This window comes from Diospyros lotus, chromosome 3 (assembly GCF_014633365.1).
Source record: "Diospyros lotus cultivar Yz01 chromosome 3, ASM1463336v1, whole genome shotgun sequence".
Classification (NCBI taxonomy): Eukaryota; Viridiplantae; Streptophyta; class Magnoliopsida; order Ericales; family Ebenaceae; genus Diospyros; species Diospyros lotus.
In genome coordinates this window covers 22,023,727-22,041,179 of record NC_068340.1, presented here as the reverse complement: position 1 = coordinate 22,041,179, position 17,453 = coordinate 22,023,727, and the positions used below count along the sequence as shown (strand labels likewise).

The following is a 17,453-nucleotide window of genomic DNA, read 5'->3' as shown; positions in this document are numbered from 1 at the left end:
CGTAAGATATTTTGGTCATAATACCCCTTGTGTAGTCTAAGATATACAAAAATAGTGTACATGTAACATGATTCGTTGAATTAATGTGATTTGAGAATAAATATAAATATGAATTACCATTCTTCTTAATATTATGATTATAATAATAATAATAATAATATTTTGTTATTATATAATAATAATAAGCCTTTTAGGTAAATAAAAAGAACAAATACTAGAGCGCATGCACCCAATGATGTTAGGTAACGTTGGAATTGACCTCACGATTATGTTTCTATCTAAAGCCAGAACATCTTAATCAAGGCCGCACCAAATCTATGCGCCCCCCACAGCCCGCCACGTAGACATAATAATATAATAGCTGTGTGTTCCTGGTACAGAGGATCAGCCAATCAAACTCCAGTGGAAGTACAATTCCATGCCCGTAAATATCCCCCTCCTCAGGGGCATTCTCGTAACCTAAACCTCATCCTTACTGGGCCCCGCCCTTGTCTGGTGCATTGCCCGATTAGGCCCTAATTAATCCAACGGCGACTGACATGTGAATCCAGATTTTGTACAATCACTCTCATTATTCATTACATTAAATTATTAGTTTTTTTTTTTTTTTTCTAAAAAGTTATAGAACATTTAATTTAAAAAAAATTAAAATTGAAACTTTAAACATGAAACTTTTTTATTTTACAACCGTTAAACAGAAAAGATTATTATTTTTATTTAAAAATAATTTTATTTTAATAAAGGATAATTTAATATTAGAGAGTTGGGTCAAGACTCTTAAGAGGAAAGGGTTTTTTTTTTTTTTAAAAAAGAAAAAAACTAAAATAGAGGATACCCTAAAAATTGATTATTATGAGACGGTGTTGTTTGTTTGTTTGTTTGTTTTTATTATAGATTATATAAATTTTACTATTTTATTAAGTTAGAAACAAAGAGATTGGGACCCATTATTTGTATCAAGTAAAGATAAATCTCTTTATAAAATGACAATTAAATAGACTTCATGGTTCGCATCAATCTTAATCACTACCTAAGCCACCAGTTAAGTATTAGTGTTACTTAGTCCCAAGGATAAAAATAAGTCTGTTATATTATAATCATTTAGGGTAGGAGGAATTTAAAATAATTTAAACCCAAAATAAGAGTTAGGAGTTGGAGCTCGAACTTAAAACAGAGGAGCAGAAATAGTGACGTTAAGTTTCTGAGAATTTGATATTTGTAAAAAAAAGAAAAGAAAAAGGGATTGGCTTTGTATTGTATAAATAGAGGGTATCTGTGTTGAGCAGAGCAGAGGCTGCAGGGGGGAAGTTCCTCCCTGGCAAGTATATATATATATATTAATATATGTATGGGGGGGAGTGTGTGGGTGTATAAATTAAATCTATTAAGTTTATTCTGTATGTGTTTGCGTATATGTAGTTGGACAGTTTTAAATAATAGTATTCAATTTTCATTAATTAATTAATATATCTGTACTAAAAGCAAGGGAGGTGGAGAGAATCTAGAAATGCCCATTTCTTTTCATTTCCTCAAAAACCTATAATTTATTTATTTATTTGCAAAAGAAATCAGAGAGAGAGAGAGAGAGAGAGAGAGAGAGAAGTGAGGAAAAAGCAGAGAATAAAAAGAGACCGGATGTTGACAAATTTCATGTCATTGTTCTTAGAAGGTCGTTTGTTTGTGTGAAGATTGCTTATCTGGGATCTCTCCTTCTCTCTCTAAAAAAACTCTCTCTCTCTCTCTCTCTCTCTCTCTCAAAGAGACTTTCTTTCTCTCTCTCAGAGACTGGCCCAGCAGATCGAAATCTCCTTCTTTTCTTCCAGTTGGTGACAATCTAAGCTTCTTGAAATGGTGTTATACAATACCCACTTCGAGTTCCCTTGGATTTCTTAAGCTTTCTCCTCCTCCTCCTCCTTTCCCCCTCTTTTTTGGCCTTCTAATGCCAATCTGCGACACTCAATTTCCATGATTCTTACTTATCGGATATGGGAGTTACTCTTTAATAACTGAATCCATGGGGGCTTCCTGATTGCAGGATGTGGGTCTGAGGTAAATTTACTACACTCTTGCTCTTGCTGCTTAATTAGATTCACACCCCTCCTGATTTCTGGAGTTTAATGGTTTTCTATATTTGATAATAGTGCTTGTGCGATTTTAATCAATTTCAACTTTCTGTTTTTGGGTTTCTCAGATTATTGGGTTAGATTACTCTGAACAATTAATTGTTTTGTGCATTTTGTGTTGTTTTGTCCAGTGAGACAGTTTGTTCGTAATCGGTTTGTCTTGGTTTCATTCTGATAAATCCGATGGGTATTTTTTTTTTTTTGCTTTGATGAGTCACCATTTTTGTGTGGGGATCTGTTCTGGTTTCCTGCTTTTAACTAGAGTCCAATCTGCTGCTTAATTTGCAAAGGAAAATATTGCTTACTTTCCCTACTGATGGTAGGGTTTCCAGAATAGAATTCTAGCGTGTCAGCCTTTTTATGAATTGTGTTGGAATTGCCTATGAGCTGTTCCTCGTCTTCTTTTCTTTCTTCCTTCTCCCTTCTATATCTTGTTTGAATTGATATTAGGCATGATAGTGGCATCTGGATTTGAAGTGAGCCATTTTAATTGCAATAGAAGTGCATGGTTCCCCAATTCTAGTATGTCAGCCTTATTATGAATGTTCTGGAAATGTGTATTCGCTTCAGTGTTCCTTAATATTGTTTTGTTCCCTGTATATGATATGTTGCGATAAATTGTTATTAGGAATGGTTATTACTACAATTGTAAATTAGTGATTTTGGTTGCATTAGGTTTGGGTGGTTTGTTAATTCTTGGATGTGGAAGGAAGGTCTTTATTGCTTAAATAATTTTTGTATTTCTTGTATTTTGTGTGTGGCAACCAGTGGCTCAATTTCAGTTTATCCTTGTTTTAATTACGTAATTTTACAATGGCATCTTGCTAATGCATGGTGAAGTCTATTACTTCCAAACCCAGAAGTCTAGGACTTAATATATTCTGCTTTTGGAGGTTGTCCTGGTGTCATAAGATTTTGTTGTCTAATTGATGACATGGGTCTTGACTAGCAATGTGTTCTCTAGCTATCTAATTGATTCTCTCGGATCTCCCTTCCAACTATACTTGTTGCATGTGTTCAAATTTGGGGACTGTAATTAATAAAGTTCATATCTCATGCTTCTTTTGAAGTATTTCTCCTTGTTGTCTTCCTCTCTCTCTCTCTAACTAGGATGTAACCTTGCTTTCCTTGAGTGTCCCATATTGTGTAAAACTGTATTCTTGCAATTTCTTGTTTTTAGCTTTTGTTTTTGTATCAAAGAACAGAGCCTCTGTCATGTGGTAAGAATCAAGAAAATTACTTCCTTCTTTTTTTTTTTTTTTAATAAAAACCTTCTGTGATGTGAAGTGGTTTTACTGGTAGTAAAAATTATTTTTCTGCTGTGGAGTAGAAACAAAAATCTGGGGCTTCTGTCATGAATGAAAAAATAAAATTATTTTTTTAGTCAAAATTACCCCCAATCAACATTTAAAATTATAAATATTATGCCTATTAATCATATCTAATTGTAGTTTGATCTCTTCACTAACTAGTTTACACAAAATTCTCATCCTTATAAACAACTACTCAACATAAAATCTCATATTGTGCTCCTCTCACCTACCTTCATCATACTTTTTCATAATTTTTACAAATTTTAAGCTTGCTTTGCCAAAGAAGTAGGTTCCAATCATCAAACAATTTCTTGTTAATTCTCAAATGTACCCTTAACATTTTCAATCTGGGCTTGTGGGAGTTGCATTTAAACATGAGGTGGATTTTATTCACTTGGTCATTGTTAGCCATAATTATAGCATACAATGCAATTTATGGCATATAATATTTCGACTAAATATATGCAATAAGGACAGGAATTGCGCCTCAACATAGGATAACTTATGAAGATGTAAGCAGGAACGTAAACAGTACTTGGCTTTGTTACAAAGAATTAATTTTAGACCATTTATTTGAATAAAAAAAATTCTGACATCATTCTTGGACAAAGGAGATTGCTTGGGATGCTTAAGCTAGTGGGACTGTGCCAAACTTGCATATTTGGATCTTACACCTTCTAGCTGACGAATTTAGTGTCTAAGAGGTGCTCTGATAAGGAATTAGGATTACTAAATTTTAATGTTTGATATTATGATATTTTGATTTTATCTTTTTTTTTTGTTGAGATATTTGTAATTAGGTCAGTTATGTTTTAAATAGGATCTCGGCCTATAATCAAGCTTACAATGTGATAAGAAATTCACTCTTTTTGTTGTTGTTGAATAGGTTGATGATTTTATGTCTTCAAATGTTTCTCTTCTCTCTTTCTATCTTAGTTCTTGCTTTTTCTCAAACTTCTCTTTTTCTTCCCCAATTTCTTCTCTTTCTCTTCAATTTTCTGCTATCCTTCTACTGTTCTGCATTATACTCAGTTTCTTCTTTCATCTATCAAGGATATGAAAGCTTTATGAAGAGCTTTCTTCACTTCCTTTGATCAAAGACATTCCAAGTCTTGCTTGAAACAGGAACAACATAGATAACAGGTCCTGAAAGAGATGGTAAATAGGATACCCCAACCATTGGTTGGGGAACTCTTTCCACTATTGTTTTTTCTGACATTTGGAAATCTAATCAATTGATTGGAATTCATTTAATTTCTATTTATAGAAGACTACATGTGGAATGACAAGACAAACCGAGCAGACCACAAGCAAAAATTGAGGTCCATATGTGTAAATATTATAGATGAATAAACATATGAATTCTAATTAAACCCATAATCGACAATATGCCCCATTACACACTAGACTACCTGTTGATATAAAATACTAGCCATTGGGAATGGACCAAGGAATTTTTATTATGCTATTGAAGCCTAGTCTTTAATGTGCCTGTGATGTAATGCTCAACTTTAAGATGTCCCATGCATTGGAGGGAACTTAAAGGAGGTGTATTCTTTTTCTACCCTATTCATATTATCTACATTGTAGTTTTCATCTTAAGTATTGCATTACCATGAAAACAAACATTGCTTTGTGTACAGTTGTTTCATATTACACAGAAATTGATCTTACAGACATGGTTTTAAAAAAAAGGATGATGTTATTATGTAGTAGTATCTGTTACAGGCATATTGTTGTAGTCAATAATTGTAGGCATGTGGACTTTGGCTATTGCATATAAGCTATTACTGGCAATTACACCTCTGACAATTCTAATCCACCCACCGGAGGCTGAACTATGCAAATAGACAAGAAGGTACTCTTAATTTTAAACGTAGTGGCCATACGAGCTTTGTTAACAACCTTTCAGACCATTTTTTGTTTCTTCAAAATTTCACCTTTTATTTCGTTCCAAGTCAAAGTTGGTATTTCTAGATAAGATTATACTTCCTGTCATGAAGATGTGATATTGACCTTTGAGTTCCAGTTTGATCTCTTGTCCTGAGCCATACGAATCTTTAATATTTGGCCTTTGAGTTCCAGTTTCTTGATTGGAGACTAAATACTACTAACATCTGGTTGCTCCTTTTATGAATCTTTAATAATGTAAGTTCTATATATTATCCTGATTTGAGTGCTTGAAAAAAGTTTGGGGCAGGGAGTGAACAAGCAAATATTTTATAGCAGCTCTAATGGCTTTGGCAGATGACGTTTTGGCATATATAGAATTGATTATTCAATTTTTGCTTGTGATGTCCTATTGTGGATTTGACTTGCTTGAGGCTGAGGACATTTTGCTTCAATTCATTTTTTTGGCTTGCGGTTTTATTTTGTGTGGTTGATTTTGGCAACCTGTTTGGTAATTAGGCAGTGGATCTTCATCGGATTGAGTTGAGATTTTGGAGGATTGTTCCAATCACTGTATGTAGGTTTTGTATGGTCGATTCATACAGTGGAGGTCTCTGCACAGGTTTCTGTGACATCATTAATCTTCTGGCCATTTAGGTGAGATTGTTTTAATCTCTTTTTGGGTTTATTTTGTTTTCACTTTGAGGTTATAAGAAGCTGGTATTTGATTTTTTTTAATCCATCTAGGGCTAAACTTCTTGTACGTATTGATTATTGATAGTAGATTTTTGTTGGAATTTGTCCTGTGGTTTTTCCCTTCACATTGAAGCGTTTTCCATGTCAAATCTTGTATTCTGTGGTGATTTTTTGGCTTTCTATTGTGCTTTATTCGACGATTGTTAATAGCTCCTATTATATTGCCACAACTAGGGAGAATTTTATTTACAGATTATTTGTTAATATGAGTTTTCTCCCACAGGCATCTCTATCAACATATAAATGGTGACTAGACAAGATGCATCCCTTTTCATGTCTCTCAATGTAAAAAAGAGTTCATCTCTGTCAGTCTCAAATTTGGTTTTAACATGACTTATTCATGGTATATCAAATATTTATAAGTAAAATGAATTTCCCAATTAGTGGGCAGTTATATAATTTCATTTCTCATTCTGACTGATGGTATAGGGAGCCATTCTGAAGTGTTATTGGTGAATATACTTACATTGGTTTATGCAGTTAGAAATCATCACTCTGTGAAACATGTATAAAACTTGATCCTAAACATGTAGATCTTTCAAAGCTACCTGAATCTTGCATTTTGAAGGATTAAATGTCAAAATACTTGGAACAGTTTGTGAAATGTATGGTAAAAGAAAAATAACTAAATTGTAAGTCTCAGCTGGAGTGATGGTGCCATGAAATGAAATCCCTTGTAACTTGATAAAATATTGAAAAGATGTTGTATCATAGATAACAACGTGCCAATTTTCTCCTCCTCCTATTAAAGCTGCACATAGATATGTGTCTTCTTTGGATAATGCGATAGCTTTTATGGTCCATCAAAACAAAGTTAAATTTGAGAAGTTGGATGAGAAAAAGTGCAGTGAGAGGGTCAGTTTCCTAGTTTTTCTTGTTTCTGATTGGATGATGTTGACTTCACTGTGTCTCTAGTTATTGTGCTTTTGGAGATTCAATTGAAACAGTACCACCAACATTGATGCCATTGATTTTTTTTTTTTTGAATTTTCTCTGTTGTTTGTTATTTTTCTTTTGATGTTTAGAACTAGAGCTTATACCTCACCAAGTATTAAGACTTAAGTAAACTTTACTTGATTTTTGATTGGCAGGAATGGGAACAAAACTGCACAGCAAAAGCTACCTGCCTGGATATTACTCCATGAGGAATCTTAACGAGGATTCAAGTAGCAGTAACTGGCCCCTATGTGGAGGCAAAACCTTAGGGAATGGACAATGCTACAATGGTTTCTTGCCTAGGAACATCACAAGCACATATCCAGGGGGTGATAAGGATGCACTAAAGCAGAAAATGCTTGAGCATGAGGCAGTATTCAAGCAACAGGTAGTTCCAATCCTAGTTGTCTACAACTCTGCATTTGAGTAAATCATTATTTCGATGCAACCAACTATTTCTAGTTTACTTTTGGTCGTAAAGCCCTTGATTTGGTCTGGATGATGTTGAGGTTCTGTTGGCCTTTGTTAGGTAAAATGCTTCAATCTTTCTGTAAAATGTTAATTGTTTCAATTACTTCTTGTCACCCAGGTGCTTGAACTCCACCGCCTGTACAAGGTGCAGAGAGAGATGATGGATGAAATTAAAATGAAAGAACTATACAAGCATCAGATACAAATAGAGACATCATCATCTTCAATCCCAATGTTGTCTAAAATACCATCTGAAGATGTTTGGAAATGGCATAAAACAAGCTTCCCTTTAACAAACTCGGTTTCTGCTAGGCCATCTGTTTCTGGTGCAGAGATCATTAGTTCTCCCCCTAGTTGTTCAAAGGGGAACAACACACAAACTGGTCAGCTTCCATCTCATAACGGATGCAGTTCAATGGATTGTGAGATATTGGAGACTAGACCCTCAAAGGTTAGGAAAAAGTTGTTTGATCTTCAACTCCCAGCTGACGTGTATCTTGATACAGAAGGGGAACAGTCCCCAGAGAATAGAATGTCTGACGTTTCAAGTTATCACAGAAGTAGAAATCATAAGATGGCTTCTGAAAGCAGTGTAAAGTTGTGTCTTGGAGAAAGTGCAAAGACCAACTGTGATGGGGATGCTTCAAGATCTGGTTCATGTTATAGGGACTCTGTTGGGTTGGCTGATTTGAATGAGCCCATTCAGTTTGAAGAACCGACTCGTCCCACCTCCATTGATTTTTTGGATCCTGCTGCCTGTCATGCAGAAACTGAAAACCTGGATAAAGCTGCTAAATCGAAGTCACAGTTTCTTCTAGGTTTGCCCAAAGAAATTTTGCAGAACTCCCAACAAGGAAGCAATAGTGGGACTTGCAGTTATCCACATGTTGAGAATAGAGGAAATGGAAGAGAGTGGTTGTTTAATATGCCTGAAGCAGGTAAGGACTTTTCTTGACTCTGAAAAATGACCTTAAGTTGGCCTTGCAATTTAAATCAGCATTTTCCTGCAGTCCATAATAACCCCACCTCCCAACATCAGAAGGGGGCAGGGGGGTGAATGTGCACACATTGGGTCTTTTTATTTCTCCTACATAAGTGGTTGGAGGTTCTTAAGATCAAATTTAAAAAAAGTCTTGACAATCAAAAGATTTTAAGTAGTTATGTTTTTTGGCACATTCTTAGTTGTAATCAGGGAAAGTGTAATATTCTGGTTTTATCATGTAAGTTTCTAGTTCACACTAATCTATAGTCTTTCTTGCCACACACTTTTAGGGATGGTTCAGAATTTGTGGTAGCAATCATGTCTACAAACGTTTTAGTCGGAGAAAGAGTGATATTCTGGTTTTATCATGTATGTTCCCAGGGCACACTCATCTATGATCTGTCTTGTCACATACTTTTAGAAATACTTCAGAATTTGTGGTAGCAATCATGTGTGCAAAGGTTTTTTTCTTATTTTTCATGGACTAGTTCTAATGATGTTTTATCCTTTCTCTATGTTCAGGACATAGTAAAACCCATCTAAATTCTATTTCTCAAGGTTCCCAGCCACATAACTCACTTATGTCTTCCCAGCCCGCGCATCCTACACTTAACAAGCTTCATCAACCTCTAGGGACTCTTCCATCTGATCATAGAAGGCGAGAGCTATGGAGTGAGGGAACAGTTAATGGTCTAGAGCTCTCTGAAAGCAGTCATGATCACTCTACTTTTAACCATCTGGAACCAGTTTTGGCTTCCCATTTACCCAATGCCTATCCAATGGTTCATGCCTCTGATTTTGACAATGCTTGGCCCCATATCTCAACATGGGGAAAGCCAAGTCGGTGCTTGGGGCAGAAATTTGCATCAATTCAACAACACTCATCTCTACATTCACTTGGTACCTCGAGTAGGACTTCTCAATTATCTGGTCAACGTCATGAGATTTTTGTGGATAAATGCCTTCTTAATAGCAGTTCTGGGTCAAAGCCTGGCTTCAGAAGTGTTCTACCTAATGGTAACAGGTTTTACCATGGATCATCATCCAGTTTGAAGGATGCACCACCTTCTTTCCCTTCAGCAGGTTTTGATTATTTCAGTTGCAGTAAGGATGATATGGTGGCTTCTGAACGCTCAACTAATTATGGTCCTGGAAGAATATTAAAGTGCCCTAATCTTGTAGATGTGAAGCCAGCAAAAGAGATGAACTTGAACATTGGCCTGTCAAAATGTTCACCAAATGAGGTGGTTACCCATCAAGGCCTAGAGATCATAGATGATGAAGAGCCTTTCAAAATTTTGCCTTGGCTTAGAGCTAAGCCTGCTACTAAGAATGAACATACAAGCATAGGGAGGGATTCAAATTCCTCGGGACCAAGTTTCTTGCGAGCTGTTTCTAATCAGTTGTCAGAAAAAATTGACATTGTGAAAGGTCCTAATCAACTTTTAACCCAGAAAATGACATCAGCTTCATGTGATTATGAGGTCCAGATGAAGCGGAATGAGGTAGGTGACTGCTTAGTTAACAGGAAGATCCTTGGGTTTCCCATCTTTGACAATCCTTGTAATCCTAAGAATGAGTCGTCTTCTCTCCTCTCAACATCTGCTTCCCTTCGATGCCCGGCTCAAGGTGAAGACATCAAATATGAAAGCAAAAATGGAGTAATTGATATAAATTTGGCTTGTGATCCTGAGTCTGGCTCACAGATTGCTGAAGAAGAACTGGTTGTGGAGAATGACAGGGATAAAAAATCTTCCAATTTCAGAAATATTGATTTGAACTCTTGTGTGAGTGAGGATGAAGTTACGGTAGCACCCTCTGTTGCAAGCACCATTACCAACATGAAGATTGCGGTGGAGATAGATCTTGAAGCCCCTGCAGTACCAGAGACTGCAGAAGACATTTTACTAGTGGAACATCAGAAGCACAATGAGGTGCCTATGAGATCGCCTCAGCACAAAGCTGAGCAGCCCCAGGATGAAAATGTCAGGACTGCAGCTCAGGCTATAGTTACGATCTCGTCCTCCAGTCATCTCAGTCATGTGGAGATTACCACTTGCCACTCACTTGAAGCTCCTGCATCAGATCCTCTCCTATGGTTTGTTGAGATAGTTTCTTCTTGGGTTGGTGATCTTGACAAGAAGTCTGGGACTGAATCAAAAGGCAAAGATGGTGGAGACAATGAGGTATCTTCCTCTGATGAGATTGATTATTTTGAGGCCGTGACATTGAAGCTAACAGAGATCAAGGAAGAAGAATATATGCCAAAGCCTCTGGTTCCTGAAAACCTACAAGTGGAAGAAATAGGAACGATTTCGTTACCAAATCGAACCCGTAAGGGCCCTGCAAGGAGGGGGAGACAGCGAAGGGACTTTCAAAGGGACATCCTTCCAGGGCTGGCTTCTTTGTCAAGGCATGAGGTAACAGAGGATCTTCAGACATTTGGGGGACTGATGAGAGCCACAGGCCATCCATGGCAGTCGGGATTGATGAGAAGGAACGGCACCAGGAACGGGGGTGCCAGGGGAAGGCGGAGGGCAGTGGTTGACCCCGCCCCTGCTGTGGCACCAAGCACAGTGTGTACACCACTGATGGAGCAACTTAATAACATTGAAGCTAGATTGGAGGATAGAAGCCTGGCAGGGTGGGGAAAGACACCTCGAAGACCCCGCCGCCAACGATGCCCTGCAGGTAATCTTCCCTTGGTCACTTTAACCTAATTGTGGGATAAAACTCTGATTTAAGAGTCAAGAACTTCAGATAGGGAGATGGGGAGCTGTGTTATGGCTTTTTGAAGTGAGTTTGGTGTTAGTTATATGGGGGATTGCCTTTTGTACATGTCATCTTAGCCCATAATTTAGGGCCCCTTGATTCTCTCTCTTTCTCTCTCTCTTGAGTTACCCAACTCCCAAATAATGTTGCGTGATCTCTTCTGGGATATATACAGAAAAACACTCCTTCGGAAGCTTGCTCAAAACTGCTTTGGAGTTGTGTTCTCTGGAGTTATTTCTTTCTTATTGTAATTTCAGATGGAAATCTATTTTGTCTGTTTGTCAAATTAATTCATTGGACTGGAGGAGCAACTCTTGTCCTGGAGATTGCTTGCTTGTGGGATGGTTTTCATTTCTTCTTCATTCAACTTTTTAACCATTTGTCAGGGCTGATTTGCCTCCGTAGATCAAGTAACAGAGTTGATTGTCCAAGCAGAGGCCCTACCATTTAGCTCGACAAGGTTTAGCATAAATGTTGCATGCAGATGCAGAAATTTTTGCCTTGAAAATGGAAGACTTTTACATGAACTGGTCATGGGTTTTGTTTGGGTCGTTTCCAATACACGCTATGTGGTTTCAGTTTGCTATTAAAGGTTATATGTTTCTTTTTCTTTTCTTTTTTAATTTTTGGATTAGTATCTTTTGTTAGATAAAATAGAAGTATCACTGGCTTAATTTTCAAGAACCTGTGGGGCATTTAAAAAGCTTTTCAATTCTTTTACTAGAAAAAGTTATTGACACATGTTATACTTTGTTATGATACCCCTGGGATGGAACTAGAATTCTGCAATATCTCAATGATTTAGAGGGACATCTTAAGATATGGGTGATGATATTAAGTTATTGACACATTTAATATTAATATTGATGTTAAATCTATTTTAAAAACACCATTACTCTTGAAAATGTGTATTCTTATTATTTGTGCAATTGGTGACGAAGGGACTCTATCACCGAGAAGACTTTTTAAAGTTTGGAATAGGTTTATTAAAAAAAATTTTTTACTAGGACTTGTAATTTTATGTGAAATCATAAAGAGCGATACTTGAAAAAATTTAAAATTGTAAAAAGTTTACGTATAAGTTATAATGTTTCAAAGAATTTGTATAATATAAATAATTTTATTTTATAATTTTATATTTCTTAAATTTTAAAAAGATGAAATTTCTCGTCTCGAGAGTTTTCGCAATTTAACCTCAAGATTTTTACAAAAGGGATTAGTTACAAAATTCAACAACAAGACTCAAACACAAAATTCTAGCCAACTATATAGGAACTATAGTCCAAAGGACTCCTTAGATTCCCACATCTACATGCAATGTTATATATTTTCTAGTTCTTGTAATATCGTCATCATCTTTGTCTTTGCCTTGGTTGGATCCACTTGCACTCCCCCCTCCCCTCTTTGCCTTGGTTGGACCCACTTGCACTTCCCCCCCCCCCCCCCCCCCCCCCCCGGTCACTTTTTATTTATTACATTTGTCTCCCACCCAACGCATGTTCTCTCCAATCATGCCCCTGAGCCTGAGATCAGAAATTAACTACGCCTACCCACTTGGAGGATATCTATTCAGATCACGTCATGGGCAATGATTATTTGTTCAATCAATGGGTGGTTTTGAATGATTATTTTTTATTGCAAAAATAAATATAATTTATAAGTAAAAATAAATAATTATTAAATATAATTTAGACTTAATAATTTAAACTAACTATTAAAAGGGTATTTGTTAATCAAGATATAAGATAAAAAAGTCAAGATATGGGATATATTTCGAATTTTTATCTTTTCTAACATATTTGTTAACATTATCTTATAATTCTTGAAAAAACTATCTTGTGATATCTTATCTTGATTTTTCAAAATATGCATATCTCTCATCCCTTCAAGATAAACATATCTTGGTCCCTACATATAAAAAAAATGACGCATATGTCCTCTAATGCATTTTATATAATTTAAAAAATAATTTGATAAAAATCTTAGAATATTTCTCAACCTTATCTTGATCATTCTATATCTTAGTTCGAAAATCATTTCGAACTTATTTTGATATTCTCTTATCTTACTCATTTTAACAAACACTACCTAAGTCTACAAGGGTGATAGCTAAACGAGTAATACTATTTATCTCCAATAAAGATAAATAACAATTTATGTGACAATTACATGACAGTGTTTGATTAAAAAAAATAAAAAGATACTCAACAGATTTTCTTGTAATACCAATTTAACAGTCATATAACTACTATATAGACTGTTGTTGATCTTTACTGAAGCTAGATAGCATTGCTCTAAAGAGTGATCCACCTTTTATAATAAACAATTCAACCAATCCTTTTCATGCCCTAAAATAATTTTCTATTATGATTTGTTCTCACAAAATACCAATCGGCAATTAGTTCAGGTTGACTTGGGCCAAACTGTATTCATTGTTAGTAATTTCTTGCATGACTAATATTACAAATAATATAATATAAAATATTCATTTAGACTGCTTAGTTAATATTTTAATTTTGTGTATTTGATTGTTTTCTGAAAATGAATATATAGAAGTTTAATAATAAATCACTATTTTAAAATTATCATTTATTACTAATTTTGACAAAAAAAAAAAAATTAGAGACGAAGATTTTATGTTACTTTACTAAACAACAAATTAAATTCACGACTTATTAATCTGAAATCGACTACTTGATTTCTCGGTGAGAGTATAAATCAGCATCTTTCTCCCATGGTGTGTATTATAAAATATAACTTTCTGAAACGAATTGGCGCCGCCAAATTGTGTTACTGTATTATGTTTCACACCTTTAGTCGCGTTTGCTGCAACGTCTAACAGCGAATTCAAGAAGCCAAAATGGCTGGATTCGTTGATGCCCTGCTAACCCACAAAACCGACCAATCCAGTTGAGAAGAAGAAGATGAAACTGCTCTCGTCGTTGCGCAGAAACATTTCATGCATCGCTATAAAGCCTGCCATTATCAGACCTCTCCTCCAATATAGAACAACTCTGGCTTCCTCGCCAAACCATCAACACTTTCTAGAATTGCCAGAAATTGACCAAACTGTAGCTTCAATTCGATCCATTTCTTCGAACCCATTCTTTTCTCTTCTGGATCTCTGCAGAACCATCTCCTCTCTCAAGAAAATCCATGCTTTGCTTGTCGTTCACGGCTTAACCGACGAGATTCTCTTCCAGACCAAATTGGTCAGTTTGTATGGGCAGTTCGGGCAAGCTGGAGCTGCTCGCTTGGTGTTTGATAGAATACCAAACCCGGATATCTATTCGTATAAAGTGATGATCAGATGGTATTTTTTGAACGACTTGTACTCGGACGTTATTCAGTTCTACACTTGTTTGAGGAAATGCCTAAGAGAAATAGATAACATTGTTTTCTCCATTGTGTTGAAGGCGTGCAGTGAATTAAGTTATCTAGACGAAGGAAGAAAAGTCCACTGTGAGATTCTTAAGGTGGGTAATCCGGATAGTTTTGTGTTGACGGGTCTTGTTGATATGTACGCCAAGTGTGGTGAGGTTGACTGTTCCCGCGAAGTGTTTGATGAAACTACTGACAAAAACGTAGTTTCTTGGACTTCGATGATTGCTGGGTATGTGCAGAACAATTGTACAGAGGAGGGTTTGATTTTGTTTAATCAAATGCGAGATGGGTTGGTTGAAGGTAACCAATACACTTTTGGGAGTATAGTCACAGCATGCTCAAAGTTAGGAGCATTACATCAGGGGAAGTGGGTTCATGGTTATATGATCAAGAAGGGTATTGATTTAAGTTCTCTATTGATCACTGCTCTTGTAGACATGTATGTCAAGTGTGGAGCCATAAGAGATGCGTGTTCTGTGTTCAACGAGCTCGACACCATTGATCTTGTCCCGTGGACAGCTATGATTGTTGGGTTCACTCAGAACGGCTTTCCAAACGAGGCTTTGAAGTTGTTTACAGACGAGAGATGGGCTGGTGTTTTGCCTAATGCTGTTACGGCTGCAAGTGTACTATCTGCGTGTGCACAGTCGGGCAACTTGAAGATGGGTAAATCAATTCATAGTCTTGGAATTAAGCTAGGCATTGAAGATGCTACAGTGACAAATGCTCTTGTAGACATGTATGCAAAATGCCATACAATTGAAGATGCACATTATTTGTTTGAGACAGTTTCAGACAAGAACTTAGTTGCTTGGAACTCAATCATATCCGGCTATTCCCAAAATGGTTCTGCTTATGAAGCACTGAAATTATTCTCTCAAATGAGATCAGCACATTTGGAGCCAGATGCAATCACAGTGGTAACCATACTCTCAGCTTGTGCGTCCCTCGGTTCTCTGCCACTCGGCTCTTCGCTTCATGCTTACTCTTTAAAAGGCGGCCTATTATCATCTAGTGTCTACATTGGCACTGCACTGATCAATTTTTACGCAAAATGTGGTGACACACAGTCTGCTCGTTCAGTTTTCGATGGGATGGGGGAGAAGAACAGAATAACATGGGCTGCAATGATCAGTGGTTACGGGATGCAAGGGGATTGTAGCGGTTCCATTGCAATTTTCAACGATATGTTGAAGGAGAAGTTGGAGCCAAATGATGTAATCTTGACGAGTATTTTATCTGCTTGTAGTCACAGAGGTATGGTAGGGGAAGGATTGATGTATTTCAATTCAATGTGCCGGCAATACAATTTTGTCCCTTCCAGGAAACATTATGTATGCATGGTTGATCTATTGGCTCGCGCAGGCAGGCTTGAGGAAGCCTGGCATTTTATTGATAGTGTGCCAATAGAGCCGGATGTGAGTTTATTTGGAGCTTTCCTCAATGGATGCAACATCTATTCAAGGTTCGACCTTGGGGAGGTGGCGGCTACGAGGATGATAGAGTTGCACCCTAATGAAGCTTGTTACTATGTGCTTTTGTCTAACTTCTATATATCATGTGGAAGATGGAATGAGGCTAGTTGGGTATGGGAGTTGATGAAGAAAAGAGGGCTGAGCAAGGACCCTGGATTTAGCCAAGTAGAGATTGACATCGGTACCGATTCTTCTCCCCCAATAGTGGCAGCTATTGCTTAATTTATTCGCTTCATCAGGTATGTTCGCATCTAGAGGACCAACTAGGAACATCATGAGAGGATCCAAGTCGTTTAGTTTTTCTCTTCATGGGGTGTGATCGACAGGCTTTCCTAGTAAATACCCATACAATTATCTGGTCAATTCTTGTAGCACTGCCATTTTGCTGTGGGAGAGGCAGAGAGCTGTCCTCTTGAATTTGCCTGTATTGATGGTTTTCTCAGCAATATTCATCTGATTACCCAGTCAGTTCCTGTACCAACTCCTACTACACTTGATTGAGAAAGAGTTTCTGTTGATCTTGCTTAGTCAGTGACTGTAATGGTGCTTTATAATACATAAATTACAGAAACAGTGAAAAATTCCATGCTCAGAAACAAGTTGGGGGAGAATATAATATTGCTGTACAGCAGATTGGGGGTTGAATTATGAACAATAAGATCCTTCGCAGCAGTATCAACACTGTATCTTTCTCAAGGTGACACGAATTTCTCATGCATGTCCAAATCAGTGACTACAGAAAGACTGCTATGTTCTAGGATGAAAAGCTGCAGCCATGACACTCATAAAGAAGTTGGATGAAAGCTCATGATGCAAAACTGCTTGAACAGATGTGAGTGACTAATGATGAACAAGGGGCGGGCTATTTTTGTGTTATCTCCTGTATGATTTTGGCCCTAGCAAGGATCTACCCTTTGTGGTTTTGTAATGTTTGCAGCGGATATAAGAAATATCAGTTGCAGAGGCTTGTAACAAAATCCAAATTCAGTATATATAAATTATTTTTTCCTGTTCAGGATTTTGTTCGATTATCCAGAGAGCTTATTATTATCAATACCCGGCAGCAATAAAATGTGAAAGTGAATCCCAAGTTCTGATAAGATCAAATCTTAGTCAATGTAAATATCATTTAGTAAAAGCACAAGGATTTGCAAGGCATAAGAAGATTTATTTCTGTTATGGGATAAGATAAGGATCTGATTGAACAACAATTAACTCACTAATCAGTCAAGTTTTGCAATATAAGATCGATTCAGAAGTTCATGCACTCATAAGGTCCATGCAGAAGGTCCTTCGCTCTCTGGTAATAACTCTTTCTGTAATCGGCAAACTAAATCAAACCTTCAAGCTT

General features: G+C 36.7%; 2 protein-coding genes across 3 annotated transcripts; both read left to right on the top strand.

The window, feature by feature from the left end:
- Nucleotides 1–1,657: 1,657 nt before the first annotated feature.
- Nucleotides 1,658–11,567, top strand: LOC127797765 (uncharacterized). 2 transcript variants are annotated; one of them, XM_052330905.1, is made up of 5 exons: nucleotides 1,658–2,049; nucleotides 5,846–5,983; nucleotides 7,174–7,406; nucleotides 7,608–8,427; nucleotides 8,994–11,567. In XM_052330905.1, exons 3-5 carry the CDS (start codon nucleotides 7,176–7,178, stop codon nucleotides 11,189–11,191), a joined length of 3,249 nt encoding a protein of 1,082 aa, XP_052186865.1. In that variant the 5' UTR covers nucleotides 1,658–2,049; nucleotides 5,846–5,983; nucleotides 7,174–7,175; the 3' UTR covers nucleotides 11,192–11,567. The 2 variants fall into 2 exon arrangements, with proteins under 2 accessions (XP_052186865.1, XP_052186866.1); XM_052330906.1 differs by lacking the exon at nucleotides 5,846–5,983.
- A 2,428-nt stretch (nucleotides 11,568–13,995) lies between these two features.
- On the top strand, nucleotides 13,996–17,137 carry LOC127798304 (pentatricopeptide repeat-containing protein At2g03380, mitochondrial). The gene has a single exon (XM_052331771.1). The coding sequence runs from the start codon at nucleotides 14,168–14,170 to the stop codon at nucleotides 16,322–16,324; it is 2,157 nt and encodes a 718-aa protein (XP_052187731.1). The 5' UTR covers nucleotides 13,996–14,167; the 3' UTR covers nucleotides 16,325–17,137.
- The last annotated feature ends 316 nt before the right edge of the window (nucleotides 17,138–17,453 follow it).